A 20,473-nucleotide genomic window follows, 5' to 3' on the forward strand; every position below is an offset into this window, starting at 1 on the left:
CAGTACTAAATGATTGTTGGGAATATCAAACTAAGGCTAAAGGGTTTGGATGGAACATAAACAAAGTAGCAGAGCAATATGACATCAAAGATTTAGAATTTAGTCCTACAATAGTTCTGAGTGAGGTCCCTCCCTGGATGCTACCAGTTCCAGATGTTGATACAGAAATACTGAAAGAAAAGAGGAAATACCCTGATGATCAGAGTTTTGCATGGTTTAGTGAAAGATATTTATCCTCTTCATTTTATGGTTTTGTTAAAATTTTTACTGATAATAATAATAATATATAAGTTTTATATAGCGCTTTTCCAAATGCTCAAAGACGCTTTACATAAGGAACAAACAGAAAGCAGAGACAAAAACAAGACATTATAAACAAAAAGACAAGAGAAAAACACTGTTACAGACTTTAGGCACATGGGGGGGAGGTGTTGTAGGTGATTTTGAACAGGTGGGTTTTGAGCTGGCTTTTGAATGAGGGGAGTGTATCGGAGTTCCGGATGGCGGGGGGCAGGGAGTTCCAAAGGGTAGGGGCAGCGATGGAGAGCGCTCTGTCCCCAAGGGTGCGGTACTTGGTCTTGGTGATGGGAGTGAGGAGGTTTGCATCAGAGGAGCGGAGATGTCGAGTGGGGGAGTAGGGGTGGAGGAGGTTTGTAAGGTATGGAGGTGCAAGGTTATTGAGGGCTTTGTAGGTGATGAGAAGGATCTTGAAGTTTGATGGATCAAAAGATCAAAATGGTCATTGTGGAATAGGAATTTACATTCCTGAATTTAAAAAAGGACTGAAATACAGATTGAATAATCACCTTTCAGTATATACAATAGAAATGACGGGCATAATAACAGCTCTAAGATGGATAGAAGAGATAAAACCGTTAGCATCTCTAATATGCTCAGATTCAATGGCTGTACTGCAGAGTTTTGAAAGTGGACAATCAGTCAGAGAAGACTTAATGATAGAAGCTAGACACATCTTATTAAGTATTAGAAGCCTAGGTTTAATGGTTCAGTTTTGTTGGGTTCCAGCACATATTGGAATTAGAGGAAATGAAAAGGCAGACGGATTAGCCAAAAAGGCTCTAAAAAATAAAGAAATAGAAATCAATGTTCTAATTGGGAAAGGAGAAGCGAAAGCTAAACTTAAGTCTGAAATGATAAAGAGATGGCAACAGGAATGGGACTTTGAACCAAAGGCTAGGCACTATTACAATATTCAGAAAAATATTAGAGGAAAAAGAATGAATATGCAAAATAGAAAAGAAGAAATAGTGTACTCAAGATTAAGAATGGGACATACAAGATTGAATTCAACACTTAAACTATTAGGTAAAAGTGATGGTCTATGTACTGAATGCCTAACACAGGAAGATGTGGATCATGTTTTATTTAGGTGTAGGAGGTACAATGAGCAAAGAAAGATATGGCAATACTTAGATGATCATATTGAGGATATTCTTGGGGAACAAGGAATGCAAAGAGACAGAATTAGAGCCTTATTTACCTTCCTGAAAGACACTGAATTAATGAAAAGAATGGATTTTTTTTAATTGTTTATTTTATATTGTTTATTTGTTGGTTTTGTTTTGTTATTACTTATTATCTCTAGATTTATTTTACACCCTCTTGACTGATCAGATAAAATCGCCATAGTATCACTCTACAGACTCCTGTACAGTAGGTGGCGGTATACAACAACCAAAAGATGTAATCTGCCAATAAACGAAAGAAGAAGAAGAAGAAGAAGAAGAAGAAGAAAAAAAAAAAAAAAACATCGTCACGAAAACATGGCCGAATCGAAGATGCAGTCGAGTGTTCACCGTAGGTGTTCTTCAAACGGTTTCCCTCATAGTCAGTGAAGTCGTTTTTAAAGCATGGACAGCACATATCAGCGCCCTCAGTCAGACAATGTCTGTAATGGCGGCTACCAGCAGACACAGTTCAGCACCGCAGAGCAGCCGGAGCACCCCACTCCACAGTGGGCATCCTCACCGGTGTATGACGGTCACCCGTATGGACTCCGGTGTGGTTTTACCGCACCCCCTCTCGGAGGAGCAGGTTTCGGAGGGCCTCGCTTTCCCCCACCGTATGGATACGACCCCTCGGTCCCCCCTCCTCCTTTCGGCTGTCCTCCCTCCGGACACTTCTCCAGAATGGCGCCCCCAGCTGCTGTAAACACATACAACAGCACCGGTATCTTGGCGTGTCAGGCTTTCCCTCAGCAGTTCGGGGCCGGACCTCCTCGGTACGACGGTGAGTCAGAGTCAGGCTGCAGACAGTATGAGGACCCCCGTGACGGGGGTGTCCCCTACGGCGGTCCGCCGTGTCCTCCTTTGCGGTATGATCGTGACAGCAGTGGGGGAACGGGACGACCACCAGAGGACGAGGAGGCTCTGCTCAGGAGGCAGGACGAACAGTGGCTCAGACGGTTCTTCCAGAGCAGAGCTCAAACAAGCGGGAGCCAGAAGGAGCAGGCTCAGCTCATCTCTGTCCCCGCCCTCAGAGAGACCCTGTACGGGGCAGCTCAGCTCATCTCACAGCTGCAGGACACCTGTCACGCCCTGGAGCACAATCTGCACCATGACAGTGTGTGGGACGACTGCTATTTAATGGCTTTACATTTGAAGAGAGAGCTGCAGGACAAAGTGAACCTCCTCAGTGACACCCAGAGTTTAGATCAACTGAGAGCTAAAGTAACCCACATTGCACAGAGGAGGGCCCGGCAGCCAAGGGCCAGGAAAGAGCTGCAGATGGAGGAGAAAGAGGCAGAGGAACGCAGCTCCGAGAAAGAGGCTGTCATAGACAAGTGGAGGATGAGGCAAATACAACGAGTCGAGGAGAAGAAGAAGGTAAGAACATTTCTCATCAATGGATTAATGAGAGTCAGACCAGCTCATGCTGGCTGTTCAAGAGACCCTCAAGAGGTGATAAGCAATTGTAACATTTGTTTGTGTTTCAGGAGCAGGAGCTGAAACTGGCTGCAGACGCAGTTCTGTGTGAGGTGAGGAAGAAGCAGGCGGATGTGAAGAGGATGCAGGACATCTTAAGATCTCTGGAGAAGCTGCGCAAGCTCAGAAAAGAAGCAGCATGCAGGAAAGGTGGATTCTAAGTGGCCTCTGATAAAGTGTGCAAGTGTTCACAGGGCTGTTGTGTGAGCCGTCTCTAATCTGTCTGCGTGTGGACTTCAGGTATCGTCACTGAGCAGCCATGCGACGACGCTTTCAGCAGCAGACTGGAGCAGCTGAGGAGCGTGATGAAGAGGAGGACGGCGGTTTACTCGGTAGAGGAGAAAGCTCTGCTGGTGATGCTGGAAGGAGAGCAGGAGGAAGAGAGGAGGAGGGAGCAGGACAGACGAGCGAAAAAGGAGAGGGAGAGAAAGCTGCAGAGGAAACGCAGAGTTGATGTCATGTTGTTCGGAGGTAACGGTTTGTCCAGTAAGGCTGTGTTCCAAACCGCATACTTCTCCTACTACTCCTGCTAACTTTCTGAGTTAGTATGCGAGTTTGAGTAAGTGAGAAGTTCCCGGATGCATACTAAATTCTCTGAAATGTTGGGTATGCATCATGAGGTTACTACTCATACTCAAACTACCCAAGATGCAACGTAACATGACGTCGCCGATCGTCATTTCCTGTCAAAACGGCACTTTCAAGCTAGCTACAACGAGGGTAGGTTCACTTCCTGTTTTCAAAACAAAAGCACCAATTGTATCGAAATGGCTTTCCCTGTGATAAAAGGCAACGGGTATTTTATTTTGTGAAAATAACAGGAAGTGCGTTGCTCACTGCGGCTAGCTTTAGTAGCGCCGAATTCATGGGAACAAAATTGTAAATAGCTGGTATTTTGTCAGGTTTTCAACACGTTGGGGATCTAAACGACTACTTTCTCACCTGAAAAATGTTTCAAATGTTGCTAAAGTTTACAGAGTTTAGAGCTTAAGGGAAATCAGCTTCAGGCCGGCTGATTTCGGCTCGGGCAGGAGTGAAAGGCATTGTGGGTAAACGCTCTGCATACTGTCTGATGGATCAGTATGTAGTATGCGGTTTGGAACACTGCCTAAGAGCAGTCACAGCCCCGTGTTTGTGCAGCAGCACTCAGTGTGCCTCGTGTGTTTGTTTGGCAGAGGAGCCTCCAGCTGACTGTGTCCTGCAGTCCTTCAGAGAGTATTACAGCCAGGCCGAACACTCCCTGCAGGCTGTGGTACAGATCAGGTTCGTCTCACACTCGCACTCAGATACAGAAACATTGATGATGAACACATTATTGCTGTTTGTAAATTAGTTAAAAAAGTAGTTGTCCTAACAGGAAACCAACCTTTAGGAAAAGTCAACAGCTGTGGTGAAAAGAGAGCTTTTCTCTGAGAATACAGTCAGTCACATGACTTTCTGGTTTGCTGGCTCTCACTGGAAACCACTGAGTCACATCATTTTAATGTAGGTCAGGTCAGATGTTTCCATTTCTGGTAACTGTCAGGTCTGTGAAACAGGCAGAGAGCAGCACAGCGTTAGTGATGTGTTCCTGTCCGTTTACTGCTGAGTGGCTGGTGCAGGAGAACTTCCCTGTGCAGTGTCAGCTGATGCCAGGGGCTCCTAACAGTATGGCAGTATTTGATGAGTTGGGAGTAGAGGCCTGCGCGGGACAGAATTTACAGTCCCGCGCCCGCCCGCTCCCGCAAAAAGATAGGATTTTTTGTCCCGCTCCCGCCCGCAATTCCCGCATGATTCAGACGTTCGCGTTAATTCTCACGGAAGTTCTTGTCATTGGCTTGAGGAAGGAAACATGATCTTAGCTGCACACTCTGTCCGATCCTTCACGTGGGGCACACAGTGCAGGAGCGCATCAGATGGCACAAGCAGCTGCTTTACAGCAATAAGCCCAACATACCTACCAAAATCTACCGTGAATATTAAGAATAATACATTGTACATATGTATATGCCACTCCTCACATTTCCATTCTTGGAAGTAAAAGTATATATTTTTAGTTAATATGATTTTAAACACAGCGTGATGGAGCCCCGCCCCCTACTTTGAGTGGATTTGAGCATAAATATCTAAGCCTACAGCTCACCTTACATTGATTTAAATGCAAACAAGTGGAATGAAAACAATATGTGTTATTAATTACCCTACCTTTTCTAAACCCAGAATGTTGAAAATGTAACATGTAATCCAATTATTATTTAAGTAGGTTAACCATGCCCTGTCCCTCGTTTTTGTGCAATGCGCCTCTCCTGAATAAAAGGAGAGATGGATCGCGCTTTTGAACTTCTTTTAGTTAGGCTTTATTTCTTCTCAGTTTCTCAGTTTCCTCTCACGTTTTTAGTTAGCGGGACTGCAGCTTATCACCGCTCCCGCCCGCGCCCGCAATGAGCTTTCAAAATGTGTCCCGCGCCGCACTGCTTTGCGATGGGTCCCGCGGGAGTGCAGGGCTCTAGTTGGGAGTGGAAGTGTGTTTACTATGACGCATGAACAGGTCTGATCTGTGCGTTGGCATCTCACAGCAGGATCCAGATTCATCAGGGGCACTACTGCTGTTTGTGGACGAGGCTCCTGGATGTAAATGTAATGTGGTTTCCTTTCAGGAGAGAGTGGGACTCATTTCTGGTTGCAGCAGATCATCCTGACGGTTCATCGGTTCCTCAGAGCTGGATCCTGCCAGATCCCCCGTCAGACCAGGCCTGGGCCTCTGCCCTGCAGCCTGCTGACACCGACTGCCTCTGACTCGCCTGCGCCGTGTGTCGGCTACATCCTGAAAACACACTCAGCTGCCCACCACAAGCTGAAGAAGACAACAGAACAGATCTGAGGAGCTCTTGAAAGTTTCCTCTCTGGACACAGATCATTTATTTAAACTCAACAAAATAAGCTCTATCATCTGTTGTTCATGGAGAACATTTATCCAAATATCTCCTGAGAAATGCAGGTGATGGACTTGAGATGTGATCTGTTATCTTTGGTGTCTGTTCCATCTGAAATGCTTCAGTAGAGTGCCTGTCAGACACACACACACACACACAGGTAGACTTATCTCAGTGTTTTTAATGTATATGTTTCTGTTTTTTACCTAAGAAGAAATATTGTGTCAGGAAAAAAATTTTTTTGCGATTATTATTCTCTGAATGAGCAGAAAATAAACCAAAATCAAAAGGAAGTGATCGTCCATTTTCTTAACCACCTGTTTCTACATATTCCTCATGCCACCGCTGGAAGCCTGTGGATAATGAGGAAGTGTGAGAGTTTCTTATAGTATAGTGCGACTTAAAGTCACCAGCTGTGTTCCGGTGATGCTTTGACTTCCTCTGAGGGCAGAGAGTCAGCTGATGGGGGTTAGTGGATTAGTGCTGCAGGTGGTGCTCTCACTGAACCTGCTGGGCGACGCTCAGAGCTTCAGTCAGAGCTTCAGTCAGAGCTTCAGTCCCAGCTTCAGTCCCAGCTTCAGTCAGAGCTTCAGTCCCAGCTTCAGTCCCAGTGCGACCGCAGCCCTGACAACACACAGGTAGGCTCTTTGATTCTTAAGAAAAATGCATTAACAGGTGTGACTGATAGATGAGGCTGTGCTACATGTTTTTGTTGATTAAATAAATGCTGATAATCATGTACAGTTCTAAAAGTATTACTACACTTTCCACTTTATGTTGAAGTAAGAAAGTGCGAACACAGTAGCCTGTTTATATTGTAGTGAGGAGACATCTGAAGCTCTGCTGGTTTAGGCAAACATTCTCTCACACTTTGTTGGAAGAGGAAATGATGATAAAGGGCTTTTTTTCAAAAGAAACTACGTTAAAACGTCACTGCAATTAATGCCATCCAATGAATACAACCGCGGTGTGTAATGTAAAGTCACTGTGAACAGAAAGCACTTTGATGAAAGAGTAAAACTTTGACACTTAGGACACGATGAGCTTTAGGAGCGTCTGTCCTCTGCTGCTGGAAATCCTGGACCATCTGTCGGGTGTTTTGGTCTTCCTGTAGCAAATATGTGATTAGGTTAGAATGGACAGAAGGACGGAGACTGGGCACACTGCTCTGACGTCACACTGCTTGTGTCTAACAGAAGCCATCTGCTCCTTCTGAACTTGAGGAAATCCAGACCTCATTTCCTGTTGTTGTAGTAATTGAATAAATCACTTGATGTCTGACAGGAGAGAACAAATGCTCATGTGTCACGTGGCTTCAGTGTCATGCTGCTTTAGTTGGAATCTCTGATCTTTACTGTGCACATGATTCACTCTTCATTGTGGAACACCCTGCACCGACATTGAAAGGTAGTGGTTGAAGTGGTTAGGATTTCTGATGTAGACTTATGCTTTCCTCGCCATGTTCATGCACCCGGCAACTGAAAACTGTCTGTGATGGACACTCGTTTATCTTTTCTCTGTGTGGGCAGATAAACTCTGTCTCTAATGCACCAGGATGCACGGATATGTGGATCCAGAGAGCATGGAAAAAACACTCTGTTCCCTTTCTCTATGGTGTCAGTGGAAAACTGGTGTACTAATTTAGCTTGACCAATGTGCAGAAATTTCACATATGGACCTGGACCTCACCTTATGTTCGGGCCCCTCGGATTGTCTGAAAAAAGGGTCCCCCTCGATCACCTCCAGCAGTCCTCCCTCGGACCGTCCTTAGAATCTGCCATCCGGGTCACGGCACCAAATTGTTAGATCGATTCTTTCAATGGCAGCTCAAGAACAAGCTGGAGGAATCTCAAGTTAAATAAAGTGTTTATTGGTAGTCACATGTCAAAGCATTTCAGAGCTGGGCTCAGTGGAACAGAGCTCCCGCAGGAAGTCCGTCAGACTGAGCCTCGATTTCCGGGTCTCATTTGTATTTATAGCCTCATAGGTTGGACTCACACTCGACCGAGTATGATTGAACATGAGTAGGTTCAACATGCTTCGTCATATTCTCTGGATCAGCCAAAACAATGTGTGGGTGTGAGTCTGCCCTTGCTTTCCCAGGCTTTCCCAATTGTTTTGTCTTCCTACTCCTGGATCACTTTAGGTCATCATGGAAAAGTACTGAGACTATTTCATTTATAATGTCTAAGAACAAAGCCAATTTTAACAATAACAACAACGACGTAATAAAAGTGATAAGAACCTGATTATAATATTAAAAGTGTTAATGTAACAAGTCTCTTGAGAATTTTTTACAAATACATGTACAAACACAGGACTATGCACCTAAAAAAGGGATGTTGATGGTAGGAGATGCAAGGCACCGGTGAGTGAGCTTTAAACTGAAAGTGTCACCAAACTGACGACCAAGAAGGACAGGTGACATGGATGCTTCTTGTGAAACCGCTTCAAGTTTCCTTTGGATGAGTTCTTCTGTATTTTCACTGAATACAGACACTAGAGGGGAAGGCAGTACCAGAGCTCCACTGCTAATGCAAGAGTGTTTAAGTGGGAGTGGCTTCTCACAACTGAAGCAGGCAGTCACATTTATGACGCTACAAATCCAAAGTTCCCAACCTTGTGTCTGTCTGTGTCTCTCAGTGGACTGAGCAGGATGGACGGTATCCCCCTGAAGATGCCCCAGGCTGCTGCCTTACAGGAAGTCAAAGATGATGTCAGAGTTACTGTGCCTGATTACCTTACCATACTGCAGGAGACAGAGGTGAGAGGGCCTTTTTACTTCTGTGTACTGATACTTCTGCTCTGCATGCACCACTCCTGTACTTGAAAGGCTGAAAAATCACAAATAACTGGGTATATGTTTTCAAAAGTATTTGTTTGCAGGCATTGAGTCCACCATGAACACCAAAGTATTCTAGAGTCAGATGTGAGGCCGTCTGTCCGACAGCTAAAGCTGTTTATTTCTTTAACTGAATAATTATAAATGAGCTAAGTGCAGCTGATTGGTTCCCTGGCATGCTAATGAGGTCGCAGTCTGTCTTTCACGTACTCCAGACCATGACTTTAATAATCTCCAGATCTTCCCTCTGGTCACACCAGCAGACTGACATGAGTGATTTTAAGTAGTAATTATCAGGTCAAAATTTCTTTTCTTCTCTGAGCCTGCCGAACTAATGGCGTTGCCATCAGCCTCTGGTCTTCTTCTTCCTAGGTATCCAGCTTATGCTGCATGACAACATGTTAAACTCACATGAGAATCTGCGAGCATAGCTCTTTGTATTGTTTTGTAGTCACTCTGAGCATGTGGAGAGTTGAAGGTAAACGGTACTTATGCGGTGCTTTTCTCAACTGGATAAGCACTCAAAGCGCTTTAACACATTCACGCACGCTCACACAGCACATCTTCGTCTATACCACACCAGAAATGTCTCCTCATGGGGGAGATGATGAAACATCAGATGGTATCCTGATATGCAAAGTAAGGCGAAGACAAGAATTTCCCTTCAGACAAGAACTTGGACTAATTGTGACATTCCTGCATATAGGGAAAAGGATGTGTTAAAGGAGTCGGGTGTACTTGTTTCTGTGACTAACATGTTGTTTATCCATGTGACAGTATGAATTCAATCTGGAGAACTGGGTGCTAACTGGACTTCAGAATGGTTTCACCAACCAGCACCGGCCTCCGCCCCCCTCCTCTTCATCAGGACCTTTGCCGTCCTGTCCACCGTACTGGATGATGTTCAGCAGCCCACAGCAGAGTCGCCTGGCCAGTCGCCACAGCTCCGACTTCTGGGAGCCAAACCCTCGACAGCGCTCCCACAGCCTCAACCCTGCTGTCCTGCGTGCTAAGTTCACCATCTCAGACTCTGAGGATGAAGGGGAAACTCCTGCACAGGAAGCCACAGCTAACACGTCAGAGGAAGCTTGCTTGGGAGATGCAAAGCCTGCGGCTTCTTGTCAGCGTGGTCAGAGGAAAGCTCAGAGGGCCTTCGTCCCTGACCTGCTGAACCCTCCTTCCTGCCTGAGCAGCTTGCCACACCAGCGCAGGAAGAACCTGCGTCAGTGTTCCATCTCAGTGATGGACACGTCCACACGGCAAGAGTCCAGCACAGAGAGCCAGTCCTCTCACAGAGCCCCAAACACTAGAGCCAATACAGTCGACACGAGCAACCAAAATGCAGGGCGCATGGTAAGAGATGAACACAACATCAAGGACCACCAGCTGTGGTCAACACCACCTTATTCTGCAGAACTGACATTCAGGGTGTAGTTGTAAAGTTCATCACTGGGTTTACAGACATATGCACATTGTCAAAGAGCTTAAAAGTGCATTTGTGGCAGTTTCAGTTACAGTTGGTGTCTCCTGGACACATTTGTGCTTTACGACATACATACAAGTTAGAAACATGCTCAGTAAGTTGTTAGCTGAAGCGCTAACTGAAGCGCACTCTTATCATCATGATGCTGACACCATTACAGTGTATCTGCACGTGAATACAACCCACCACTTACGGAAAAATTCTACTAATGGGAGCAATGTGATGCCCAACTAGTCCTTTGACAGTTGAGCGGCCATCCCATGTGCGGAGGCTGAGGTTCTTGTTGCAGCTGGTCCAGGTTTAAGTCCTGACCCGGTTTTAGCCCCCGTCCACTTTCCTTTCTCTGTCTCCCACTGTTGAATAAAATGAACACTTTGTGTTCACTGATCATTTCAGCAACAAAGCTACACATCAGTACACTGAAAAAAACAACTCATTAGATTTACTTAAAAAACCCTTTGTAGGTATTTGCACTCAAATGATCTAAGTAATATTTAATGCTGCAATATCAAGTAACACTCACTTGCCAGTATCAAGTAAATTTTACTTACCATAAAACATAACAGTTTTGAAGATATTAAGTAACATTTACTTAATTACATCTAGTTATTTAAACAAATTAAGTAAAGTCTACTTAATAGGCAGGAACATCATTTTACTCAAAATTTTAAGTACATTTTATATATCTGTAGTATTTGCTGTTATGAAGTACCTTAGTAGATTTTAACGATACACTTTCAGAGTAAAGTTTATGTAGTATTTCTAGGTTTATGTACTATGTACTAATACAACTATTAAACATTAAAATTGTATGAGGAAACCTAAGTAAAACTTACTCTTTCCCCATAATTCATGTATTACGTTAATAAAATGTTTCATTTTACTTAAGAAACTCTAGTTCTTACTGAATCTTAAACATACAAGGTAGAGATTATGACAGTTACTCTAATTAAGTAAGTTTACTTCACCAAAAAGTCACTTTTTTCAGTGTAGTTTAAAACTGAATTAATCACACAACCTTCATATTATGGGAAGTTTATGAAAATGACTCTTGTAATTATTGTTCACAGCTTCTGAGTGATGACATGTCATCATGCTTAAAAGTAATTTACTGATGTGGTCCATGTTTGGGGATGCTGCAGTCTGTGGAGCAGACAAATGTATGTGAATACAGCACAAAGCTCAGAGCATTCTCCTGAGCTGCCCTAATAATCTGGCCAAAGAAGCGGTACCAGACAGCTTTACTATCAATACCCTCAGTCCATAACGGGACACTTTGGCTCTATTTATAGCTCGACTGCTGTGGATTTAATGGCTAAAGGGTTAGTTTTGCTCACGTCTTCAAATGTCCTGTATTTCATGTTGGGACGTCGACATGGTGTGATTTGCTCGTGGAAATCCCTTCTCATGTCTTGCTTTTTTCAGTTCACATTTCCAAAATGCTTTCAGGGATCTGCACTCTAAAAATAAACGGCATGAAGTCTATGTCCTGAGTCCCGGCAGGTTATAAAAGGTTGATGAGGCTTAGAAAGTGCGAGTCTTCTGTGTTTCTCTGCAAAGCTGCAGCCAGCTGTCAGTGTTTCAGAGCACCTGAGCCGTTAAAACCACATTACTGCCTGACCCTGCCCTTGTGTTTTTCCATGATCTCACACCGTGCTATACTCTGCATTTCTTAGAGATCTCAAAGACCAGACTGCTGTACAAAACCCCCCACCGCCTTGCCCCCCCTGGGCTTCTCCTCCGCTTTGGACTCGTCCGCAGAACTCCTGTCGGCTCTGAGCCCAGAGGAGAGGGAGCTGCTGGGGGCCATCACCGCTCGGGGCTACCCCCTCCGTACTGCTATCATTGCCCTGCAGAGGTCAGGACAGCAGACCCCAGATCAGGTCAGGCTCAGATCCAACAAAGCTTCCATTGCCTGGGACAGTCAGGCTCTGTGTGTTGCTGTAACTCACAGTGTGCATCATACCAACGCTTCACTAAGCTAATTGGATAGTTCAAAGTGTTTCTTTTCCTACATTTGACACACACATGCATGAAGTTTGTAATCCACCAACAAAGTGAAAGCCAGTCACATGCTAATGTTGGCAATAATAAACATGAATTACACGAGTCTTTCTGATCACTACATTTTGGAATCAAAAACAAATGATCTAAAAATAACAGAATATGAACACCAAGGGGGAATGAAACAGAAATACAGTATACTAAGCCACTTTAAGCCAGTGTAAAAATAAAGGCCAGAGCTTGCTCTCATTGTGTGTTTTCCCATGACATGATCTTAGAACACAGTAAAGCTCAAACTGGGGGGAAACACGAAAGGAACCTTTACACGAGAAGAAGAGAGAGAGACACACACTCAAGTTGTTTTTGTACTTGAAAATATCTTTTAATCTGATTTCCTCCTTGTCGGTCACCATGAGTTGATCTGTCAGCTGGTGAATCGCTGATTAACTGAGTGTGTAACTGTGTGTGCTGTTGGTCTGGAAACTGTGGGTCACTGTGCTCTCACACAGATTGTGTTTCACTGATGAAAGGATTGAGTCTGTAGGATTCGACTCGGGGAGATAATCTCAGCCTCTGCTCAGATCTTTAACTGAACCATGAACTCGTTCAAATCCACACAGCAGAGGCAAACACACTGAAGTAATGAACTCAAGAATGAAGTGGAAGACAGGCAGAAGAATGTTAAAGCCCGAATCCTAAGAGAACCATTCCCAGGTTTAAACTTTCAAAAACAGAAAATGTGATACGATATGAGCTGGAACCAGACAGCACAAGTAGAAAGTATCCAAAAAGATTTGCTTTTGACCTCCACTCTATAGCTCACTGGAAAACGTCTTTCAACACTGCCTGTTGTTTTGCTTTGACCCAAACTGTATAAGCATAGTCTTATTGAGCCTCACATGTCATTCAGCACCACTCTGATTAAGAGATGGATTTACTTGACAACTTACAGTAATGTGCAGACGTTTTGATTCAGCCTGTTTCTTTCTATATTCTTCCAAGCAGCTGTTCTTGTAACCTTTTAAAGTGGTCTGATTAATATTTTTCAGAAAGCCTGAAAGTCCTTTTTTTCCTTTGGCTGCTTTTTTTTTTTTCTTTACTCCTTTTCAGTCCAGTCCTTGTACCTGGCTTTTTCAGAGGAATGTTTTGTTTGTTTGTTAAGCCACTTAACACTGATTAATTAAATTAGTCAAGGCATGAAGCAGAAATACTCCGATGACTCTGCAGTTGTTGGGCGTTTCAGTCACGAACAAGAGGCTGAGTACGGGGAACTGCTCGCCCACTTTGTGGCACGGTGAGGAAACCTCATCTTGACTGTGGCAAGATAAAGGCTCCCATAAAGGTTCATTCTGAACACAAACAAGGCAAAAGTCAGGAATAAGCCTATCTGGTAGAAGAGGAGGAGGTGGTATAGGACTACAGATACCTGGGTGTTCCTGGACTGAACTGGAAATGCAACACTGAGGCTGCAGAAGCATAGGGTTTTCAATGTCTGCACCAAGATGTTGTGTATCTTCTATAAGTCTGTTGTGGCTTTGCAGCCATCTGTTGGGGCAGCAACATCAGAGAAAAGAAAAGATAAAGAAGGCTGGTTCTGTATTAGGGGCTGCTCTGGAGAGTGTGGAACTGATTGTGCAAAGAAGGATGCTGCACACGTTAGTGAACATGAAGAAAAACACCGTCCAGCCTCTAAAGATTCTCTGTGCTGTGAAAACCATTGATAAGGTATTATTCAATTCAATTCAAATCAATGAAGTCTCTCCACCCTTACTGCACTCTCTCTTTACCAGTTTAGGGCAAAGAGGCCTGGAGCCTGGAATATGTGCCTGCCACCACCTCAATCAGCTGCTCCCACATTGCCTTCCTCAGTGGCATGGTTATGCATCATATCGGATATTTCCATTTCTTTAGCTGCATGTGTGAAAAACAGCAAAGATAACACAGTGTGACAGACAGAAAACAGGATTTCTGCAGCAACAAGGTGATTCCCAAAGAGCTGTTAGCTAAACTTGGCATATCTCAGCATGGTGTGCAGTGTGTCCTTAAAACATTTGAGGACACTGGACAAGTGGAGGACAGAAGAAGAAGTGTCAGGCCTAAAGAACTATCTACAGCAGATGAACAGCATCTGAAAGTGATGTCCTTAAGAAAGAGGAAAAAATAAATAAATGTGGAAGAATAAAGGTGCTCTGATCAAACATACTGTAGTTACATTTATTGTTGCACAATGGAAACTACACCTCAAGCAGCCACAACAGCAAAATGCTGATCAATATAATTGATAAATAACAAATAAATACAATATTTCTTCATAGCAGAACACTTTTTACTGCCTGAGCCTTCACTCCTTTGAATACTTTTACGACATGATTCACATTACGATTGCATCATTGTACATAGAGAGAATTGTTTTTAAATGGAAGTCTTCAAAGTAATAGAGTATATTTACATTGTGGTGTCAATGCTTTCTCTAAAGTCAAGAATCAGATTCCTTCTAAACCAGCATTACTACTATCATTTCGAATGTTCCTCACTGAGAACTCCTGTCAGAATGAATATTTCTGTCTGTCTGCAGATCTTGAGTTACCTGGTGGCATGTGACCACCTGTGTCAGCTGGGTTACGACATGGCTCAGGTCGAGGAAGCGCTGGAGATGTTTCAGAACTGCGAGACAAAGGTAAGGCATATAAAGAGCTGCAACAGGTCTTCTCAAAGATGATAAGACTTGGTGCTTTTCCTCGAATTAGTTTGATTTAAAAAAAAAAAAAAAAAAAGCATAAAGACATCCTGATTTCTCTTTGCTCAGGCGGAGGAGTTCCTGCACCTGCTGGGTCAGTTCAATGAGATGGGCTTCCAGCAGAACGCCATCAAAGAGGTGCTGCTGGTGCACGAGAACCACAGAGAGCGAGCGCTCGAGGAGCTGATGATGCGTGTGGCCTGACAACACATCAGTGCACACGCACGCTTTTAGAACTGCATGACTGCGCTGCATCATAAGAGCTGGTATAAAACGTACAGTATGAACCATTTACAGGTGAAGGTACAGTGAAAGACGAATGATCATACTCAAGCTGAGCGAGGATAGTGGCAGGAAAGTTTCATGCTCATTTGAGAATGAGAACATTATTGCACCTTTGTATTCACTAAGATTTGATCTAGATTCAGATGAATTTGTTTACTACGTTCAGAATTTGTACTGATACAAAAGCACTTCTTCTTACTGAAACTGAGGAGATCTGAGAAGCTGTGTTAATTGAGTACAGATTTAATAAAGCTGTGCTATGAATTTACACAACGGCAGTTTTTTTTTCTCTTCTGTCAACATTTGTGAATGTGTCAGCCAAATGATTCAGAACTTCACTTGTGCAAACCATCTTTCCATGAAACCAAGACTCGTGTCCATAAGAAGCTGTAAACACAAACTCAGCTTTTTATCACTCCCAGATCATCACCTGAGCTTTTTTTTTACACCAGTCGTAAATCCAAAGAACACCTGGTAACATCTGGCTTTTCTGCGTAGGAGGCAGTGTTTGACCAGGATCCATCCTGCCTCAGATGACTGCAGTAGTCGTGGTTTTTTTATCGGCTCGGTATTGATGGGAACCCGAACAAGCTGTCATGGTCGGGGCTTCAAGTGTGGGAACAGCTCAATTGTTTTTATTTATTTTTTTTTTTTTTTACAGAGTCTCGCTCTTACTGAGTGTAACATTTCACACAAAGACTCTGAAACTGACAACAACATCTCAAGTTGAATGATTTCCCCTCTCTGAATAACATAATTCTGGTGTCCATTAAAAGATAATAAACTGAGTCTAGCAAGAAACTGTTGGCCAATACAACCTGCAGGGTACAGTGTAATGCCATCCCTTCCTTGTGCTTGTTCTCTGGAAGGGAACGGTTAACCTGACCCGTTCTGACCACTGTGTCAGTTTTGGAAGTGCCGGGTTTCCCGAGCTGATAACGTAACTGTCGGAGAATCTGTCTCCATGGTAATGTAGAAAATGTTGGCAAAGCTTTCTGCAAGAAAATGCATTTTACTGCATATTTTAATGTCTAACTATGATGTTTTTCAGATCTTCACAATGTACTCGTACATCATGATGCCTAACCTTACCCATGTATTTTTAAGATTTGATCATAACCAATTTAATATGTGTCCCATTAATAAGAACTTTTAATGCATAGCAAAGTCAAAATAAAGAATAAAGTTGTTCATTCTGGTTCATCACAACTTGTCCTTTATTTTTTACAGTGATTCAAAGAGATTGTGAGATTCTGACAGATCTTTCAAACAAGTTTGAACAAGCCAACGGTTCTGACAAGTTAAAGCTCTTCTCATGATTATGTAGCTGGAGTCAGACATGCACTCTTATTCATTTGTATTGCATTTTGTCCAGATGTAGTAGCCTAAATGAAGATTTGTAAAACCTGTTCAAAGTTTCCCTTTGGATGCTGACGCAGAACTTTCACAATAAGAATGAAGAGCAGCAGCTCTTACAGGTTATGAGAGCACTGTAAGGAGAGTCTGGGACAGACACTGAGGTCTCTGAGGGCTTGTTCCTCAGTCGGACCCTTTCCCATGAGAGACACGCTGGATACGGGCAGCCTCATCAGAAATGTATATATGGACCCAATCCTGCCAAAACCTTTCATCTCCCGCTTCAGCCTCCATCTATAATCCTCCACGTTGTACTCAGTGGTCACATGTCTGCTGAGGGTGAACACGGAGTCGCCTCGGACCACAGCAGTGAACAGAGAGCCTTTGCTGTTCCCATACTGACCGGACAGGGCGCTCCACTGACCGGAGCTCAGGTTGTAGCAATCCATCACGCACATCAGGAAGTCATCGTGAGGCCCGTTGCGCATCACATACAGATTATCCCGATGAGCTACCATGTAAAGACCATAACTGTGTTGACGGATTAGTGTAGTGACCAGACACCACTGGCTGTGTTCAGGCACATACTCGTATATATCGGTGGCCCCCTTCCTTTTCCAAAGACAGATAAACATCTTGTTCATGGCTACAGCAGACACCACAGAGGCTGCAGGGCAGGGGAGGGCTGACACAAAACTCCAGCTCCCATCAGAAAGTCTGTATTGCTCCACAGATGACAGGACCTTCATGTTGTACTCGCCTCCTACAGCGTACAAGCAGTCTTCATGACCTATCAGAGTGAAGTTGTAGCGTAGCTGCTGGGGACCGCAGATGGTGGACCAGGTGTTAACTGCAGGGTCGTAACAAAATCCAGTCTCCATCACCTTCTTACTTACATCATGCACTCCCCCGATGATGTACAGTTTGTTGTCATGGACTGCCACGCCTGCCATTGTGGTGCTGGTGCTGACAGGTAGGTGTGTAAGTACCCTCCACTCTCTGTGTTCCTCATCCAGGTAGCAGACTGTCCTCTGGGAGTCCTGCATGAGCTCAGAAGACGGAGAGTGACTGCACACTGCCATGTAGCTGCTCGGGAGAAGAGACTCGATATATTCGACCAGTTTGCTGGGTAAAGTGTGCACATCCTCCTTCAGGTCTGCGTACATATCTCTGATGAATAAGGCTGCCTGGTGGAACAGTTCCCAAACTCCATAAGTCGCAGCTGTGTGGTACACGAGTAGACTGTTTTCAGAGTTGATGATATTGATCAAGTGCTTGGTGAGAGCTGGCACTTGGAGAAAAGCAGTACACTCAATGGCTTCCACGATCTGGTCGCTGTTGAGCATGGGTTGCTCCCCGCGCAGCACCTGCAGCAGAACGAGAAATCCCAGAACTCCCACACATCGCAGCTGGATCTCCTCTTCTCTGCACTCTCTCATTCCTGACTGGAATAAGGCTCGGAAGTACTCACAGTTCTTCACGATGATGGTTTTATCCACAGTGAAAACGTTGTTGTTAATATTGACCCTCAGGCTGTCCACTGCCTTACAGGGTCTTGAGTCTTGGTCCAAGTGTGGACAGCTGCTGGACTCCATCACCTCCCGGCTGAGCTCCTTCATTACATTTCAAGTGGAACTGTAGTCTCCCTCCAAGTTTGATCCTCGTCAAAACACAGCACATACACTGATTTACTACCAATGAGAGTGAATGCGTCCTATCCAAGGCAGATGGCCTCTGACTGGGTATTCACTGTTTGTTTTCACAGCTCTGAGAACAGCCTCTATACATAGCAGCTGTGGATGTGTGACACAGTTCAAGTACATTAGGGTGACATGCAGCCAGAGCAGAAAGAGGAGCTGGATAATGGCATGGTAGCTGAATGTGTGCAGATGATTCACTCTTTGTTGTGGCTGACAGTCGAGGAACAGCTGAGGGGTTGACCTTGAGTTGCAGATACAGGCAAATGTAACAATGGTTCCTATCACCATTTCAACAGCTATGGACTAAAATGTTTGCAGGACCATGCAAAGTATGTTGGGCTGTCTCCATGATTTTACTGTCATATCTTTTTCATCCTTTGCTGTAAAATGCTGAGTTAAAGTAGAAACTATCTATGGCAGTCTTGAATCTTGCTTGCTTTCTTTTCGTGTCTTCTTAGCTGTGATCCCAGTGATTTACATCAGTAAATAAAGAAACATTTTCAGGGCTACAAATACAACAGTGAGAAATGTGACACTGCTCGTAAAATATAACTGAATCATTTTAGAAACATCTTTAAAGATTAGATACTATGCCGTTTTTAACAATTTGACACAATTTCTGAGGTCTTATTGAGAAGCGTGAGACGTGCTGGTTTAAACCCAGTACCTCCCTGTCTCACCCCTGTCTCACCCCTGTCTCACCCCTGTTTTGACACCTCTTTTGACTTTCAAAACAGTCTGTTTTGGAGGTGGAGCCTTGGCAGGTGCTCATTGAAGCAACAAGGCTGCAACAGGAAGTCAGAGAAGGGTTAGTTTCTGTATGTATGTACCTTGGTTAAAGCAATACTATGTAACATTTCTACCTTAAAATAACAGCTTGAAAAAAATTGTGCGGCTAGAATGAGTTTTAATATTACGATTGGCCTGTCTCCTATGCCCTTCGGAGGTCTGAGTTGGAATAACTGCGCTATGTAACTTTGCTGGACCGGCCCGGGAGCTGAGCGGAAGTACTTCGACTTGCTTTCTGGCACACCTACCGCAAAAACAAATAGACCCCTCTCACGCTCCCAGGCAGGGGCGGTTTTAGGAAATCTGAGGCCCTGGGCAAAGAACCATTTTGAGGCCCAACTTAACTCAAACACATAGAGTAATAATGACAAAATCAATCATATGTATTGATGCACATATTTTAATGAACATGTGGAAATCATTGAAAAAATAATATACACTGAGAAACAAATACGGAAATGTATATCCTTGTTAAAAGGCATATAAACACAGCAGGTAAGTATTAACTAATTTACAACCTCTCTTTTACAGGATTTTGAGCCAAAATAGGTGATTCTTTGCCTCCAAGTATACTTTTCTAGGAAATAAATTGGCAGCACAACTGGCTCAATGCTGAAATTAAACAATTGGACCCAATAAAGATCACGGTCGGACTATCTGGATATAAGCTGTGTGTGTGTGGGTGGGTGTGTGTGTGTGTGTGTGTGTGTGTGTGTGTGTGAGTGTGAGAGAGTGAGTGAGTCTGCCTGCCTGCCTGCCTGCCAGTCTCATGGATGGTGGTGGTGGCTAAAGTGGATGAGACCTGCACAAAAAGACAAGGGGAGAAAAAAAACATGTATTAATATGCAGAATATACAGTGTAAAATTGAAATACATTAAATTATTCATTATTAAATTGTTATAATTTCACTTACTGTGTGCCTAAAACTTGACTTTTCTTGATTTTGCATTGGCAAATGCAGTGACCAAGTCATCCATTCACAGTTTCCTCCTCACATCTTGCTCTATCGATATCACTGCCAGATCTGACAGCCTCTCCTGGCACATTGTGGACCTGAGATAGGTTTTTATTCATTTCAGGGCAGAAAAACTCCTTTCTCCCGAGGCCACTGTGACTGGTAGTGTGAAGAGGACTCGCAGGGCAATGCTTAGATTGGGGTAACAGTCCAACAGGTTTTCTCGGAATATGTAGTTGAGCATGTCTGTTGGAGAGTTAAGGGAAGGGAAGCTTCGAACTGCAGCCATTATCTCACGTTCCAAATCAGCACCATCAACATCATTGGTTTCCACTTCCATCTTCTGACAGCTAACACCCAAGGTTCCTTCAGACACAGCTTTTTTCATGTGGTCCAGTGAATAAAGAAAACCATAGAGATCAAAAAAGACTTTTGTCTGTCCAAATCTATCTCTGATGCTGCAC

The 20,473-nt window shown here is 43.9% G+C and overlaps 3 protein-coding genes across 4 annotated transcripts; 2 read left to right on the forward strand and 1 right to left on the reverse strand.

Moving 5' to 3' along the window:
- Positions 1 to 1,738: 1,738 nt before the first annotated feature.
- pdcd7 (programmed cell death 7) lies at positions 1,739 to 6,109 on the forward strand. Its single transcript, XM_075463787.1, has 5 exons — positions 1,739 to 2,846; positions 2,957 to 3,095; positions 3,186 to 3,416; positions 4,121 to 4,208; positions 5,582 to 6,109. The coding sequence occupies exons 1-5, from the start codon at positions 1,872 to 1,874 to the stop codon at positions 5,718 to 5,720; spliced, it is 1,572 nt and encodes a 523-aa protein (XP_075319902.1). The 5' UTR covers positions 1,739 to 1,871; the 3' UTR covers positions 5,721 to 6,109.
- Positions 6,110 to 6,232: 123 nt separating this feature from the next.
- Positions 6,233 to 16,397, forward strand: ubap1lb (ubiquitin associated protein 1-like b). Of its 2 annotated transcripts, XM_075464038.1 has the most exons (6): positions 6,233 to 6,495; positions 8,501 to 8,621; positions 9,477 to 10,052; positions 11,859 to 12,065; positions 14,762 to 14,863; positions 14,993 to 16,396. In XM_075464038.1, the coding sequence occupies exons 1-6, from the start codon at positions 6,320 to 6,322 to the stop codon at positions 15,125 to 15,127; spliced, it is 1,317 nt and encodes a 438-aa protein (XP_075320153.1). In that variant the 5' UTR covers positions 6,233 to 6,319; the 3' UTR covers positions 15,128 to 16,396. The 2 variants fall into 2 exon arrangements, with proteins under 2 accessions (XP_075320153.1, XP_075320237.1); XM_075464122.1 differs by lacking the exon at positions 11,859 to 12,065 and having other exon boundaries at positions 14,993 to 16,397.
- A 14-nt stretch (positions 16,398 to 16,411) lies between these two features.
- kbtbd13a (kelch repeat and BTB domain containing 13a) lies at positions 16,412 to 18,314 on the reverse strand. The gene has a single exon (XM_075463915.1). The coding sequence runs from the start codon at positions 18,181 to 18,183 to the stop codon at positions 16,681 to 16,683; it is 1,503 nt and encodes a 500-aa protein (XP_075320030.1). The 5' UTR covers positions 18,184 to 18,314; the 3' UTR covers positions 16,412 to 16,680.
- Positions 18,315 to 20,473: the final 2,159 nt, after the last annotated feature.

Source organism: Odontesthes bonariensis, chromosome 1, assembly GCF_027942865.1.
Source record: "Odontesthes bonariensis isolate fOdoBon6 chromosome 1, fOdoBon6.hap1, whole genome shotgun sequence".
In the NCBI taxonomy this organism is placed as follows: Eukaryota; Metazoa; Chordata; class Actinopteri; order Atheriniformes; family Atherinopsidae; genus Odontesthes; species Odontesthes bonariensis.

Excerpts from the sequence above, each read along its gene's own strand:
- pdcd7 (XM_075463787.1), top strand. The coding sequence starts at position 1,872 with ATGGACAGCACATATCAGCGCCCTCAGTCAGACAATGTCTGTAATGGC. Across the intron at positions 3,096-3,185 it reads AGAAGCAGCATGCAGGAAAG|GTATCGTCACTGAGCAGCCA; the intron begins GTGGATTCTAAG and ends TGTGGACTTCAG. Across the intron at positions 3,417-4,120 it reads TGATGTCATGTTGTTCGGAG|AGGAGCCTCCAGCTGACTGT; the intron begins GTAACGGTTTGT and ends TTTGTTTGGCAG.
- ubap1lb (XM_075464038.1), top strand. The coding sequence starts at position 6,320 with ATGGGGGTTAGTGGATTAGTGCTGCAGGTGGTGCTCTCACTGAACCTG. Across the intron at positions 10,053-11,858 it reads ACCAAAATGCAGGGCGCATG|AGATCTCAAAGACCAGACTG; the intron begins GTAAGAGATGAA and ends TGCATTTCTTAG. Across the intron at positions 14,864-14,992 it reads TTCAGAACTGCGAGACAAAG|GCGGAGGAGTTCCTGCACCT; the intron begins GTAAGGCATATA and ends CTCTTTGCTCAG.
- kbtbd13a (XM_075463915.1), bottom strand. The coding sequence starts at position 18,183 with ATGAAGGAGCTCAGCCGGGAGGTGATGGAGTCCAGCAGCTGTCCACAC.